The sequence below is a fragment of the Mustela putorius genome, unplaced genomic scaffold, assembly GCF_011764305.1.
Source record: "Mustela putorius furo isolate JIRA1106 unplaced genomic scaffold, ASM1176430v1.1 tig00000450_pilon_pilon_pilon, whole genome shotgun sequence".
NCBI lineage: Eukaryota > Metazoa > Chordata > Mammalia > Carnivora > Mustelidae > Mustela > Mustela putorius.
The window spans coordinates 20796614-20814009 of record NW_025421385.1 but is presented as its reverse complement, the minus strand read 5'-3'; the positions used below and the strand labels follow the sequence as shown (position 1 = coordinate 20814009).

The window sequence follows — 17396 nt, the reverse complement described above, 5'->3', positions numbered from 1 at the left end:
CAAATAACAACATCAAAATATACAAAGTTAAAACCATTAAAGATGCAAGGCAAAAATGAAGAACAAAATGAAGTAGGAAGCAATTTCAATTCCATGACATATTACATAAAGAAATACATGTACAGAGGATGAAAACAAATTATGAAATGCTATTTTTTTTTTTTTAGGAACTCTTATCTAGAAGATATCCCATCAGTTTAATATCAACTTCTCAAAAGGGAAAACTAATATATTAAATGCACATATTGTAAGATGTATTACAACCTCAGAAATGTTAACATTTCTTTCAGTCAAGGAAATAGTATGTCCACACAATTTTGTATCAAATAAATGGAAAGCATTAATTAAAGTATAGCTGACATACGGTATTATACTAGTTTCAGGTATACAACAGTGATTGGACAATTATAAACATTATGAAATGCTCACTATAACTGAATTATAGTTACCACCCGGAAAACTTGTTAATTGTCAATGAAACATTTATAAAGATAACAATGATGTAACAGATCCTAAGGAACATTTCAACAACTCTGAAAAATTAAAATTTAAAGCATGGCAAAAACTGGTTTTCTACCATTGCCCACCATTGTCCACTATAAATCATGAAAGGATTCTTTTTTGTTTTTGAATGCTTCTGGGTAAAATTATTTGTGAAGGGTTTGCCAACTTTAAAAACTTTTGAAAACTACCTTAAATGACTCAAAACACACTCATCTCCAAAGCCTCATGATTTTCTAATCCCCTTTAATACAGAAGTCAAGGGTGAAAACTTTTAGTATTTCACAATGTCAGATGCTACAGATGAGGTCACAAATGCCTCTGCTACCCTCTTCTAGCTCCTTACTTATTAAAATGTAGGATATTGTTTGGATTGTGGGCAGGTTTACTGTCTTCTCAAAAAAGACCGGAGTCCATTGTCTTTCCTCTATTTGGCCCACTGGGTAAAGGCTAGTCTAATCTAGCCACCCTAATACAGCTATCTGACTGATTAGGTAAAGGCTGGCTGAATAGGTTATGAGTTAGAGCCCAGCTTGAACCACTACTACTATATATGTATGTGTTGTACACATTACAAGTGCACACGCATGTACACACATGGACAAGCTGAACAAGACTCAAAGCAACATTATTAACAAGTTATTCTAAGTAACACAGAATTTTTTCCACCTATACTACACAGTCTAATCATCTAAAAATAGCCCCAAAGCGGGTGGTCTCAGGATAGAACTAAACTGAGGGGAAAAAAGTGAATAAAAAACAGGATCCTTCTGAAACTGTTCATTTTAAGTTACGGCATTTTAAAGGTAAGTTCTCTAAATAAGAAGTGATAAAGTCAGGATCTTTTTCTTCTACTCCTGTGACTAATATTTAAAGGTAACTTCAACTAAATGTGATCTAAAGCCTCATTTAAGATATAAAAGTTCTTTATAAAATGAAAAAATTAAAATGTATTTACCCATGAATAAACAAACTGGGAAAAATACTTGAAAGTCAATTCAGAGACCAATTTTCCTATTATATGAAGAGCTCTTTGGAACCAATAAACAAAAGACCAAGACCCAAAAAAGAAAAGTGGACAGAAGATAAACATGTAGTACATTGAAAAGGAAATACAAATGGCTCTCAAGCATATGGAAAGATACTCAGTCTCACTTGTAATAAAAGAACTGCAAATTAAAACCACTGAGATCCATGTTTTTATCTATTAGATTCACAAAGATCAAAACACTTGAGAACATAAACTTGGTGAAGAGATGGAAAAAGTCTCATATTGCTGGTGGGAGTACAGATCAAAACAAAACAACCTCTGTGTTACACTTTTTCTTCTATTGAAGATATTCTTGTAAGGCATTTAAAAAATAGAGTATACAAGATATATTCTGTCTTGTGTGGGCTGTTGGTCATTTTCAGAAAACTTGAAATTGCCTGCTTTTATAGAATTCTGTTCATATAATAGAGCAGATAGGTAGGGAAGTTTAAGAAACTTGGATGATGAACACAGTGATCTTACTCCAGTGATCTTCTGCTCACCTAATACCTTACTGTGCACTTAGTGGGGGCTCAGTAGATATTTGTTGATTAAATGGGACCAGGAATGATGCTGAGCAATGATGAGAATGAAATATAACAAGAATGAGGAATTTATCTGAATTGCTGAATACATTTTTAAACACTATACTTTTTTAAGAGTAGACCACTGACACACTGACAAATGTTTCCTGAAAAATGAGTCAGACAGCAATAGTGGTATAGATTATTGCAATAATGGTCCCCTAATGAGTCACACACTCTTAGGAAACCCTTTTCACACTGCTCTGAGATTGACCATGTTTTGCTTTGGCCCATGGAACAAGATAAAATATATGGGGCTTGCCTTCACTTGCTGCTTCAGTAGAAGGTAGGTCTACTGGAGACCCTAGCTCCAGAAGGCTAAGACCCTAGCCATCAGTTCACACCAATATCCAGACATATGAAGGAAGCAATCCCAGACCAACCACCTTCTAGCTGACCTCTTAGCTGACTACGCCCCATAAGCAGCCCAGCCACTAGCAGGGGCAAAACTCCTTAACTGAGCCTATCCCAGAATCATGTTAACAAATAGCTTATTTTACACTACTATGTTTTGGGGAGGTTATGTAAAAACCAATACAAGTGGATAGGGAAATAGAATTGGTGGTGATTAAGGAAAATTTATGTTTCACTTGTTTGTTAAATTTCACAATGAGAATATATTCATACACTACTTGTTTAATCAAACTAAACTTATAAAGAAAGATATTTTGTATCAAACTGATATTAGAGTCAAGTCCCATTATCACCTTATAAGCACATATACATAAAACAAAACAATCTAGTCCAAATGGGAACATGAATTTGAGAGGACACTTAATATTGCTCAGGAAAAAAAAGGCTCAGTACAGAGTAGCAGGGTATATTATCATACACACAAAAAAAGTTAATAAGAATATATTCATGGTCACAGTCACGTCCCAATAATGATTATCAAATTCCAAAATCTCAGATTTTGCTTCTCTGCTTCTTTGGTTTAGGCTAATACACATTCCCTCATTTTAATCCTCACATGCTAAGAGGTAAATATATGCCGAATAATTTTAGGCAAAAGTAAATTAACCTCTCCAAGCCTCATTTCCTCAACTGTAAAATGGGGACAATACTACCCATTTTATAGAGTTGTTATAAAGATTAAAACACTCACTCTAGAAGTGGACACATAAGTACAGGGTCAATAAATGGCCTAAAATCTCTGTTAGTAAAATGACTCAAAAGTAATGTCTTGACTAACCTGGCTTCTATTTTAAAATCATTAAGCATCATCAACCAGTGATTTATCAAAATTAATTTGAAAATCTAATGACTTCATGAAAAAATTTAAAAAAACAATGTTATTAAAAAAAAAAAAAAGACCCCAAACCAAACCTGGGAAAACACATGATAGGGAAAATATGGTGAAGAAATCAAAACTCCAGGCAATAATGAATTCACTTGGTCCACATTCCACAATCCTAAATAGGTTTAAAAACCAAAGGCTTCGGTTTTTGTGTTTTGTGAATTCACAAATGGCAAAAACAAGGGAGCAATAAATCCAATTATCGAATTTGTGATCTGTGGCACACATACTTTCAATACTTTCTACAACATCTTTAATAAAAAAGACACTACTGAAGGCTTTGGAAAATAAGGCTCTTTCAGAAGAAATAAACTTAACCTAATCTGCAGCATTGGAAAATTATAGTTACTCCTTGAATCGATGGCTTAACATTGGCCTTTTTCAAGGCAAGATCAGGCCTGGACACTTTTCTTTCTCTAAATACATCAATAGTTAAAAAAGAAAAATCAGGCCTAATGGGTATTTATTAAAAAGTCAATTCTTTAAAAAGTATTTTAAAAGGTAATTACCTAGCCTGAAGACATAAGAGGTAGTGACCAACTACAAAAAGCTTTACACCACAATGTGCAGGTAATTTTAGTTTGCCCTAAATTAATAAATGCTACAAGAATTCCATTTTTCATTTCAATTCAAGAGTGCTTAGTATACATGAAATAATGTGGCAGATTCTGGGTTAGAAGAGTAAAGAAAGTAACACTTATATTGATATCATGCCACACATTTGCTTATTACTGTTTAATCACAATAATTCAACGAGGTGAAAATTATTAGAACTCATTTTACAGAGGAGGAAATTAGCTTGACCAAGGTCCCTCAACAGAAGCAGAAGGGCTGGGGGGGGGGTGTGGGCAGGGAGGCACACAAGGGTGCCATGTCACTATCCCTACAAACATATATAACACTACCTGTGTTAAGTCCTTTATCAGCAATGCAAAAGGGGGCTAAGACTATGGGAATCCAAAGAGATAACCTTTTGGGAATGGGCAAAGGAGTCACAAAAGGCTTTAAAGAGGTTAATATCTGAGTTGTTACTTTAAGGATGAGTAGGATTTTTCAACTTCAATGCCAAGGCTTACCCCCAACCCCCCTCATCCCCAATATATTAACCAAAATAAATTACTTACTTGAAATTGAGAAAAACAATTTTGAGAGAAATCTTCCTCAGATATATTATTCCATAGTTTTAAAACAAATAATATGATGACAGTTTAATTTTTAGGTTGCTTTTATGTGGCTTGTCTTGGTTTTTATTCTGAAATGAAATTTAGATTAGTCATTTTCTTGTTCTGAGAAACTAGGAGTATGCCAACATGTTTTAACTTCACATTTTTTCACATATCAACATGTATTCTTACTTACAAAACCTTTCATTTCACCATCTCAAACAAAAACTAATTTAATATATAAATTACTTTGAAGTGTAAATATATACGCAAAATAAGATATTTTTAAAATTATGGTTATACTTCCTTGGCAATTGTAATAAATGGAAGAAAAATAGAAAATTCTTGTTATATTGTTATTTATTACACAAGCACTTTTGAGGTAACACGCTTTCTTGTATTATTTGAATCGTTTATATAGTAAATGCTCTCTCAGCCCAAAGAAAATTAAATAACTCTCCAAGGAAATTGGCCTCAAATTCTTAGTTTTTCCCACAACAATTGTCTAAAAAGAAAAGAGAATTGGACCAAAAAAAAAAAAAAAAAAAACCCTAACATTTACAATGACAATTACTACCCTTTTTTCTCAGAATTTACTTTGCTAGGCATACATTCAATTTCTGCTGCAGAAAACAGTCCAGTTTGCCAATACTAATTAAGCAACAAAATATTTTTCACTGAAAAAAAAAAAAGAAATATTTAAAAAGCTAAAGAACTGGAAGAAACACAGAAGGTCATCTGAAAAACTTAAATGACAAAAAGAACAAGAACAAAAAACAACAAAAAAACCCACCAACACACCAAAAGGTTAACTAGACCGTTATTAAGAAGATTTTATTTTTACTTATAATTTTAGTCTCAAAAATGTATATACTTTATGTTTAAACAGTGGAATTGTTTTAATTGCCTAAAACACCTACTCCTGCCCTATCTATATCTTACCTGGAAACTGTAAGTTATACACATTTTACCCAAAGTTCACTGTACCTTAACTCCCACTCCTTCCTCTCTTATTTAGTATCACTGCGGTATTAAAATGGCAGCCAGGTGCCAAAGTAACATACAACATACCATATCCCATATCTCAGTAAGTTGCTGAGTATTTCTTTGAAATGTCTAGGGCTACTGATAACATCCTTTGAAATCTGTTTAACCCCGACCTCCTTAAACCTCATCATAAAACAAATCCCACTACAACCTATTCTACAGGAAGATTCTAAGCACTATTACACACAGTAGGCCCTTAAGGATTTCTAAACTGTGTACATGCAGGTCTTCTAACAATTCTTCCAAGGGTCAGTATATTCACCTTTCTATTACCAATGCCTTCTTCTAATTTTCCCTCATGTCTGGGGGGACAGTGTGAAGTAGTGAGAGTTAAGAGTCAAGATCATTAGTTTTCACCCCTACCCCACATAGTCAACTTATAGGACAATGGACCAATCCCTGAGCTCACCTATCTAGATTTCAGTTCTCTTTATATAAAATGAAAATGATTTGACCAGAATAGTGTTTCCCAACCTTTTTCACATTGTAAATAGTATTTGTTCAGCACAAGAAGGTCATTTGGAAGCATCAACATGGTGCTTGGTGAAAAGAATTCATCATATGTTCTTTATATAATTATAGAAGAAAATTAAAATTTAAATGAGGTTTGTAATAATATGAATGGATTTCAAAATCAACCTTTTTCACATCAGGAATAATATTTTTAAATAACAGTGATGTTTATTTTTGCAGGACATACATGCACTATTAGGTAGCCACCTTGCAGGAAGCTAAATAACACATCAGATGCATGTGACTAGGAGATCCAATACAGTAAATACAGAAATTCAGGCCTAGAGCTGGGCTCCCCAGGGCAACCAACATCCCTGCTACCCTGTGCTTTCATTGTCATTGGGCTACACCTTGCGCTGTGTAACATGCTCCTCAGGCACCCAGAATATAAATTCCAACGGTAGCTCCATGATCCCTTCTCCACAAGAGGTAGCTGCATACTCTGTGGCCAGCTGAAGTAGATTCCAAGTAATAAAGCACCTCCTTTAATGCACTAAAAATATCCAAAGCAGTAACTTCAGGTTACTGCTCATGACATTACTTGCTTAAAGGAACCCCACAGCCTTCCTTTAGACCCCACTCTGCGAGAGCCTCCCTCCAGTGAACCATGTATCACTACGAAACTCTGAATTAGAAGACCTCTAGCAAAATCTAAAATTAAACAGTATTGCAGTAATCATTTGATAACTGCTCACAACTATTACAGCCTTTGGTTTTTGCTCCTCTTTACCAATTCCTTCAAACACAACTTAAAAAACAAACACACACCACTAACTCTGAATAGGTATCACATGTACATGGTAAAAAAAAAAAAAAATCCAAAATAACAAAACATTATACTAAAAAAAAAAAAAAAAAAAAATTCAGTCTCTCACCTTTGTCCTCTAGGCCACCAGTTCCCTTCAATGGAGGCAACCACTGTTACCAAACTCTCACATATCCTTTGATATTTACATACATACACACATACATGTACATATATATTTTATATATATAACTTTTTAAACCACACAAATGGCAGCATACCATACATGGAGTCTTACATGTTGCTTTTTTTTCTCTTAATATATCTTAGGGCACCACTGTAGTACACATGTGTTGCTTCTTTACTTTAAGGGTTGCCTAGTATTCTATTGAATAGATATACCATTATCTACTTAACCACTTCCCTAACTGATTTATGTTTAGGTTGTTTCCAATTTTTTGCAATGACAAACAATGCTGCCACAAATATTCTTACATGTTCATTTAACACATATATAAAATATTTGAGGACAAAATCCTTGAATGAAATTGCTAGATCAAAATATATGTATATCTTTAATTTTGAAAATGATTTCCAAATTGCTTTCCATAGAAAATGGAACATTTTATATTCCCACCAGCAATATGAGAATGCCCATTTCCCCTTCCTCTCATTCTCTCCATTATACTATGTAATCAATTGTTCCTAATTTGATAGATGATAAACAGTATGTTGTAGCTTTAATTTACATGTCCTTTATAAATAAAATTACACACCTTTTCATATGAATTCTCTTCACTCATTTTGTCTACTAGATCATTTTCTAGGAGCTCTTTGTATATTAAGAGGACATTAGCCTTTGTGAAGAGTGTACAAGTAAGTTTTACTAGTCTGTTTCTTTTAACTTCGATTTTTTTCTCCATACAGAATTTATTTTTTATGTTGTAAAGATAACCAACCAGGTTCCAGTTCTGTTTTATACTTTGAAAAGTCTTTCCCATTCCTAGATTATATTAAAAATAATTATCTTATGTTGTTTTGTTTATACATTTAAATCTTCTGATTCAACTGGAAGTCAACTTTTATTTTCCAGTATTAAATAATTTTTTCCATACTAATAGGTAAGGGTAGCATCCATTTTCACAAAGTAAATTTTATTTATATTTAAGTTAATTTCTGGCCTCCACTCTGTTTCATTCTTGCTATATGCCAAAACGGAACTACTTTTCAAAACATTTTAAAATTAAAATCTGCTACATATGAATGGGTATAATAGTAATTTTTTAAAATGCCAGAAATGACTGGCTTGCTTTAATGTAAGAATCATTCTGCAGTTACTAAATTGAATTTACCTAATCAAGTTCAATGCTATCATCACCTAATCATGCATTTGGGCAGATACTTATTTTGGAGCCCAGTATGAACTTCAAGTCTCTTTTGTTGTATTTCTGAAATATACCTAGAAAGCCAGCTTTTCATTAATTTTGTACACAGTTTTCTCTCAAATTACCAAATCAATATATTCTCTCTGTAAGAAAATCTAAAAAATTAAAAACACACCTCTCAGAGATAACCAACCTTTACATATTTATGTACTTTTTCTGTATTTTAATAAATGACTATTGTGCAAACTCATTTTTTCACACAACATACTTAGCAGTCCTATATTATTTATTCTTCTAAAATGTTAATGACATAAATTCTACCACATGAATATGTCCAGTTTATGTAACCATTTCCCAACTGTTGAATATCTGAGGTTGTGCCCTGTTGATGACTATCATCTACTGATTAATTCTTGCAAAAATGCTTGATTTTCAAGCACTGTGGTTAAGTACTGACTGTATAATGGTGAGCAAAAATGAACACATTACCAGCATTTATGGAGGTTATTGGGAAAAACAGACATTAATCTCCAACATATATAAAATTACAATTACAGCAAGTGTTATGAAGGAGAGCTTATGGAGTTTTGAGAGTCTATGATAGGGAAGGCTTCCCTGAGGAAAGATAAATCAGAGTTTAGGTGAAGGAAAAAGAAAAACATTCTAGGCAGAGGGAACAGCAGGTATAAAGGCCTTATTGTGGAAGGGAGCATGGCAAGAACAGGGACTGAAATAAGGCCAATATGGCTGGAACACAAAGAGCAAGGCAAGAAGAACATGGCTCAAGCCATGACTAGATAGAAAGGTAGGGGCCAGACTATATGAAAGACCTTGTAAGACATGTAGACGCCACCACATAAGACATGTAGCTTTGTCCTTATCTAAATGCAATGGAAAGCTACTGAAGCATATCAAGTAGTAGGGTGATATAATCAGGTTTGCGTTTTGAAAAGATCCCTCTGATTACAGTGTAGAAAACAGATTAGAAGGGAATAGAGTGGATTGGGGTAGGCCAAGATTAGGAGGCTACTGTAAATGCATCCAAAAATGCTAGTAGTTTAGACTAGGGTGGTGATGGATAATGAAAAGAAGTAGATGGATTCAAAAGATAATCAGATTTGCCAAAAGATTTACACTCATAGATTAAAATCCCTAAAACTAGAATTATTGGGTCAAAAAACATTTCAAGGATTATGATATGTATTGCCAAGCTGCCCTGCCAAGAGCAGTTTTCTCTTTGTGAATTACCTTGTATCTGTTCCTCTATCAGAATTTTCAAATTCCTTAAAAATGACTTAATCCATACTTCCTTCATGAAGCCTTCCCTGACTCCCCTTTTTGCCTGCTAGTTGGTCACTGACATGTCCTCCTTGGAGTCCTTGCTTTTCTTACACACATTTCTGTCATACTCCAATCAAACTATGACTTACATTTTAGATGTCATCTCTCCTATATTGTGAGAGTCTAGAGAGTAAAAGTTGTTCATAACGACACCAAAAATAGTTCAATATACATAGTAGGTTCTCATTAAGTGTTCACTGAATGAACCCAATCACTATTACCAGATTCTACTGCGTCTAGATTTAAGAGGGTCCTGCGCTTCATCCTCTGATCCACTAATTGTGATTTTAAATCAAATATAATACAGAAAGCTAACAAAATATGCCACTCGGGGCTACAAATGCTTACTAAAAAAGTCATTAATTTTGTTTGTAGTAAATCACTAAATCTCAGTAGTGCTCCTGAAAAACCTTTCTAGTAATTACATAAATAAATATTATGTGATCCTAAAATATTTTAAATGACTTAACAAAAAAAAGACTATAAACAAATAAGACTTTTATTAGAGAAATCAGTTGAAATTAGATATAATTTGAATTGTTCGTAAATGCTATGGTTTTCAAAACTGTATTAGTCTCAAACTTAGTTAAAAATCCAATTTACCAAAAAGGTGATGTTATTAAGCAACTACATAAATTTATATAGCATTTCAAAATGATCAATTTCTCGTGTTGAAAAACTTGATTTCATGTTTAACTGTTAGCATCTAGAACAATCTACTAAAATTTTTACTACCTGAGGGAAGACTAGAGGGGGGAGTGGCAGAGTTCCTTACAGTAATCTTAAAGACAAGCAGCTCCCTCTATAGTCTGTTTGGCCTACTTTGTTTAATTACTTGCTGTGTGAACACTCTCACTCTTCTTCTATTTACTCCTACTCTGCATCTCAGCAGGAAAGCTTTTTGAAAGAATGATTGTTTAACCCGGTGCTGAGAAAACCGAGCGCTTTCTAAACTCAACATGAAGTGAGTTACATCAAGCAACTAAGCAAAAGTTGGGATGTGGAAACCTGACAGCCTCCCAGACCCACTGGAGTCAGGTCTTCACGAGGAAGCCTTAGGATTTTATTTGAAGTAAATTCCCAGAGCAGTCACACCTGTATTCAAATCTAAGTGAAAAACACGGCTTGCTTTAGTTATTTATAGCCTTGCTTCTTTCCATTAAAACAAGTTATGGAAACGTTGTTACATTGCTAATACATTGTTATATCAAAATAATGTTCAAGACATTTTTAAATGCCTGTAGAAAAGCAGAAGAGGTTTTTCTGTTTTTTGTTTTTTTTAATAATTCCATCACTCACATGAAGAAAATTTAAGTGATTCTCTCAGGAATCAATATCCTCAGTCAACAACAGATTAAATCAGTCAGGATTTACCATTCAAATTTGAATATGTCACTTTCTTAAAACCTTTTCAAATTTCACCAACTCAAGATATAAGAGCTTTTAAACCTAAGACAATTTACTTCTTAAATTATTCAGCATATGCCCTCAAAACACAGGACAATCAGAAGTCAACCGGACTGTTTTCTAAAGCAGAAAAATACTTTTTATGAATAGAAAAACTGAACTAGTAAAAACATAAGAAACCAATCAGTTCAGAATTTATAATACAAATATGAAATGCCCTCTTTATTTGGGAGATAGTTTTTTCTGCTATTTTTCAGGACTCAATAATTTTTTCTGCTATTTTTCAGGACTCATTTACAAAACAAACTCAGTTTAAAAACAGCTTTTCTCCAAATCAAGAATTGAGGACTTCTAAAATCAACTTATAATATGAAAGGCTTACATTTATGGTACTTTATGTAACATAGTTTTATCATGTTATTATTTTTCATTAATTTGCTTTACTAATTAGTAAATATATAAACATAGTTTGTACTTCCAAACAATAGAACTGTCTTCATTAAAAATTCTATCATTCAGATTTTTACCAAGTCAGATTGACCTTTTAATTATTTTCAAGTTTTATTTTAATGGGTGAAGTGGACTTGTCTTTGGGGAGAGAATCCAGGAGCAAATAATTGTACAGTTTTTGTTTACATTTAATTAATACTAAATTTACTGGGAGTTTCTAACACATTAAAAATGCTGGCTTGACTGCTGAATGCTCTAAGCTCTAAATGTATGCCAGTGACTTTAAATTTTTTCACATGAAGAAACAGGAAATTTTTATGTGTGACACTGAGAACTATACTTACAGTAAACTCAATCTGATACTTAACAATCTTAAGTTTCAGTTTCTTTGTATCAAGCTTCGATCCTTCAATGTATGTACAAAAAAAGTCATCCATATTCATTTACATTCTACATTTCAAAATATACTTTTTGAAGTTTTTTTTAAAGGAGGGGGCTTGTAATCTAATGTAAGAGAAGGGAAAAAATGAATATTTATCAGAGAGTCCGTGTCTGTTTTTTTTATATTGAAAAACACAAAAGTCCCTCATCATCTTTATCATTTAAAAAATATTTTCTCACTTTATAGAATTACTGCTAGTTCACAGTGAAATTCACCTATTCCACAAACAAAACTTTTCTATAACACAGCCTGAAAATCATCCAGGGACACAAACTCAGTGACTTGGCGGGGGAGGGGGTACTATGTGTTAGAGAAGTAATCCAAACCATGCAAACTTTAATACCTAGAAATGCCACAGAATATCCTATTAGCATGTCCCTTTAGAATTCGGAAATCTGTCTCAACAGAGCTATATCAACGTCACTCTTATTCTTCCTCTGTACTTAAAGTGAGAACAAACTGTATATTACACTGAAATTCCAATTAGAAACAAAAGACAGCACCAATATATTTAAAAGGGCAGAAAATCTATCCTTCAGAACTTTATTGCCTCTATTTTCCAGCCTCTAAAGTTTCAGGTGTTATACTTTCATAAAATTAACAGCACTCAAATTTCCCATTTCACCAGGTCCCTGCCATCAAAACCGTTCTCATTATTTTAAAAAGGAATACTGTATCAAATCTCACTAACAACACAGAAATTTTTAACAAAGGGAATTTACATTAAAAAGATAACTGCCTGAAAATGAGTGCTTGTGTCTGAAAAGGGGTTATTATCTTGGTAGTGCACAGAAACAGTAGTCCTAAGATGAATAGTGATTAGGGCAAGGAGCATCAAGTGGGAAATGGCTATCTAAAATCCCATAGGGCAACACACAACTAGAGGTAAGAGCATCCCCTTCTACGAGGCAGCTCCATAATTTCACGTAGGCAGTTCAAGACATGTAGAAAACCACAATTCAAAACCTTGTAAATTTGGCCACTGCCTATTCATATAATCACAAATCCCCAGGAACTTTTGAGAAGGTAGCTTCTGTCACTGCTGTCTCCCCACCCCACTCGTTCATCAATAACAGTTTTTATTTTAAAGATACGTGAGTGTAAAATGCAGTACCACAACTCAGCATAGGGGCATTTCTAAATGTTTGCGTTGCTGAGTTTAGCCGCGCCTCTTAAGAAATTCACGCTATTGAGTGAGAGGTTTTACGTGGGCAACAAACGCACATTTCCTACTTCCATGGATCCACGTTCTCCTCACAGCCAGTGCACCGGAGGATGCTGCCCCGTGCCCCGACACTGAGGCTCAGACTCCAAGGAGTCACGACCTGCACTCACAGCGGAACCACATGGTCACTTCAATGAGAAAGCTTATTTGGCCCTAAGGCGCCACTCTTCAGCCCCGCGGCATCTCCGGAAGGGGCAGAGGAGAGCGCTGGCGCGAGGAGGAGAGACTGAACACAGAGAGCTGACACTTACTCCTTCCTCTTAAAGCCATTTCCAGAAAGGACATTTGGGAGACGCGGAGGGGGTGGGGGTAGGGGGGTGGAGAGGGGGGTGTCCGCAGTCCCACCAGCGACAGAGCTCAGAGCGGGGCTCTGTGAACCGGTGCACGGAGGACATGGCGCGCGGCCACCTGGCCCATCGTCCTGGGTCAGAGCGCGGTTCGCGGGCGCTCGCTTCCCCCCCGGCCCGAGACGGGGAGTCCCGACCCGGCTCCCGACCGCCGCACGCGCTGTAAACACTCGGCGCCCGCCGCCTCCCTGTCCGGGGAGGAGGGGGCGCAACGCTCGCGCGGACCCACATTTTTGCGCCTCTTGTCACGCACCCGGGAAAAGGCGACGAGGGCGGAGGGGAGGAAAGAGGCGGCAGCGATACACCGAAGGCCGGCGGCGTGCGCGCGTGTGCGCGGCCGGGAGGGCAGCCCGGGCGCCCCGCCGGCTCCCGCCCGCGCCCCGCGCCCGCTTACCTGCCGGGGTCGCTCCGAAGACTCGCACCACGGGCACCTTCTTGACAGGGGCCTGGGTGAGGGGGGATTGGCAGATATCCAGCCCCTGCAGCGGGCTGGCCATGTAGTAGTCGGCAGTCACTATCCTCACTGAAAACATGTTCGCCGCCGCCGCCACCGCCTCCTCTTCACGAGCGATCTGGCAGCAGCAGCAGCAGCAGCGGCGGCGGCGGCGGCTTCTTCCGCAGCGACGGCCCCACAGCAGCGGCGGCGGCGGCGCCCCCTCCCTGCTTCGGCTCGGCCCCCTCCCCTCGCACACACGGAAACCGTGAGCGGCGGCGGCGGGCGGGGCGGCGTGGGCACTGCTGCCGCCGCCTCCTCAGGAGCACCCGGCGAGGGGCAACAGGAGAGAAGCCCTGGCGCTTTCGTCGGTGCTGGTGCTGCCGCCACTGCCGCCGCCGCCGGGAATCACACGGGCTCCTCCGTCCCAGGCTGCAGCTCTTGTTGCCATGATGATGATGTCACGGACGCAACCACTGGGGGAGGGGAGAAGGGGGTTGTGTGTGTGGCGGAGGGCGGCGAGTAGTTGGGGGAGGGGACGCGGCGGGAAAGGGAGGGAGCGGGGCGGGCACCCGAGCGGGACACCCGGGTGGGGGCCGAGAAGGTGTTTTCTCCCCCTCCCCCAGGCTCGCAGCGAGGGAGGAGGCTGGTGGAAAGCGGGGTCCGCGCCTGGCGCGGAGAATCGATGACTCGGCCGGTGGGCACGGCCACCTGGGTGGGGGCAGTGGGGCGAGGGGGGGGCGGCGGAGCGCCGATGTCATGGATGGGCTCCCAGCGGCTTGGGGGAGTGGGGCCGCCAGTGTTCGGGGCCGTTTTGGCGGCTAGGCCGGATTGGCCGGAGCTGCGGTGCTCGCGCTCGCCTAGCCGACCGCCATTTCACATCGTGCGGAGGAGGCGGGGGCAGTCGCGGAGACGGCTTTTTACAAGGTAAGAAAACCCGCCCGCGGGGGGAGGGAGGCGAGGCGCAGATCTCGTGCCGCCGCGGCCTCGCGGGAGGGCGGGCGGGCGGCGGAACGGGCGGGGCGGGGCGCGGACGCTGCCGGCCCTTCTCAGGTATCGCCGCGGCTCCGCGCGTGGCCCGGGGGCGGTGCGAGGGGCGGGGGCGCGCGAGCGCGGGCTCCGGCCTATAAAAGGGCGGCCCGGGCGCTCCCTCCCGTTCGTGAGGCTCGAGCCGCCGAGCCCCTCCCACTACGCGGTGCTGCAGTGTCTGCGCTTGGCCACCAAAAGGGATTTATTCGCGCTGGGCTCTGCTTAGCGTTGCTAGGGCTTGGCGGATCCGTGCTCAGGGATTTCCCAGCACGATGTTTTTCTCCCGCCCTAAGAGATCCTTCCTTGGTTTCCTCTTTGGCTCTGCAGGCTGCGTCCCGAGCGCGCGCGTGTACATGTTAGGACTTGTCCGCCCTGGGTGACCTCCCTCCCCTTCTCCCTCCCCCGGCAGAATCCGGGATTAAGAGCCTTTCAGAGAAATGTTCCGCCAAAAAAAAAAAAAAAAAAAAAAGAGGTCCGTGAAAGTCACCGCGTTAGATGTGGATACCAGTGTTATTCATTAACTGTTTTTTGAGGTTTAACCCAAAGGCATAAAAGCAAAAGGAGGGGGGGAAAGACTGTTAAAAAAAAAACTTTATCCAAAAAGTGGGGAGGGTAGATAGGAGTGCAGTTGTGAAATGGGGGGGGGGGGCTGGTATTAACAGAGCCCCTGGCTTGGCCATCGTATTGGAACCAAGGCGGTTTTTTGTCTGACTTGGGTCACTAATATAGGGTGTGACCTTGGCCAAATAATTTGGTTTCTTCGGACCTCTGTTTCCTCCTCGTGGAACGAGAGTTTCACTTAACAAAACCAGGGTTTCTTCCCAACAAAAAGATTTTAAGCAGTAGGAAGCAGAAACCATGGTTTCCAGTTCGAAATATGACACTGAATAAAGAACTTTTGACGGTAATTTCCAACCTACCCTAATAGAGATCATTCACACTTATTTATGATACAGGTGTATTTTAATGTTTGGTAGGTTGCCATGTATTTTAAGTGGTGTGAGAGATCGTCATTTGGAACCATTGTGGTTCTTCAAATAGGAAAATCAAAAGGCTCAAAGGGACAGATCGCTGGTAAGAAGCTGTCTATAAATTCCATAACATATAATGCTAATAAGAATTTATGCTCCAAGGGATTTGAGGCTGATTACCACAGTAAATTAGCCTGCAGTTTTCAACCTCAGAGCGTGCTTCTAATAAACATAGGTAGCGAGATTTGTAATACACAGGAAATTACATAATATTTTTAAGAGGCGAATCTTTTAAATTGATTTACGTTTTAGAGGGCTATGGAAGTGATTTTAAAATAGCATTACTGTGCTAAAGTGCATTTTCTCGTAAAATTTTTTGTACACGCTGAATATCAGATGCATGACACCAGTGATTCTTATAATATTGTATGGCACTGGAGTTTTGAATTTTAATATTTTGGCTCTTAGTCACATTTTTAGGGATGAGGCCTGGAAATCTGTATTAGCAACCTCATCCACCGTTCATGACTCTAAAGTAATATAAAATTGAGTGTCCCTGTACTATATTATAATCCAAATACATCCATAATATTTAAATTACACTATTCCTAACTAGAAAAAGATAAAACCATCAAATTTCACGGATTAGCTATTTCTAGAACAGGGTTTCCTTCCCCCTACCTCTTGAATCAACATCATTGACAAAGAAAAGACAATTGCAACCACAATTCAAATCTTTCCAAAACGCCAAGGAAAGAATGTTCACTCTTGAAGAAAAACATTTGCAGCATAAAATTAGGATATTTTGTCCACTGCATGTAATTGAGTTTAAGCTGATGCTCGAATTGGAAATCTGACAATACTTCCCTAATTAATCACTATCAAATGTATAAGTAAGAAAGAGTTCTGTAATTTTGAGTCAGGAAATGAAGATTTTAAACCATCATTTACTAGCTAAATGAATTTGGAAAGATCACTTTACTTTTTGGAGTTTGTTTCCTCATCTATGAAATGGATAGTAATTTCTGTTTTAACTTCTCAGAATGGTACAGGATCAAATGAGATAACATATGTAAATGTATCATCATAAACTGTTGACATCCAAAGGTTTAGCCCCTCTAAAAGGAGTCAATAAAATCATTTGCGGATTTCTTATCTACACAGAATAATAGAAATGCCAAAATTGAACTCTCTATATCCTTAGGTGTTTGTTGTTGTTACCATTGAATGGCTTCTTTTTCCTGGTTGATTTGAGATATAGTGAGACAAAACAGACGTGGTCCCTACTCTTACAGAGTATATAGTCTAGCATCATAAAAATGTATTTTAGTTATCTCAATTGACATTTTATCTCTTTAAGTCTAGTGACCTATACTCATCATGTCATGGTTTTAGTAAAAACCTCTCCAAACTTCTGTACTACTGTACTACTGTTGAATGTCTATTAGTATTTGCCAATTAGCAATTTAAAATTTATAAATGTTTA

At 38.4% G+C, this 17396-nt stretch overlaps 1 protein-coding gene across 6 annotated transcripts in view; it reads right to left on the bottom strand.

Annotated features, from left to right (window-relative positions):
• Positions 1–14818, bottom strand: part of REV3L (REV3 like, DNA directed polymerase zeta catalytic subunit) — a 216175-nt gene extending 201357 nt beyond the window's left edge. For 2 of the 6 annotated variants that reach the window (XM_045080200.1, XM_045080201.1), the window contains exon 1: positions 13872–14814. In XM_045080200.1, the coding sequence (XP_044936135.1) occupies positions 13872–14010 (139 nt within the window). In that variant the 5' untranslated portion in view covers positions 14011–14814. Of the gene's footprint in view, positions 1–4536; positions 4665–13871 lie in introns of those variants that run through there. The other 4 variants (XM_004753515.3, XM_004753516.3, XR_006606812.1 and 1 more) reach the window with 3 other exon arrangements.
• Between the last annotated feature and the right edge of the window lie 2578 nt (positions 14819–17396).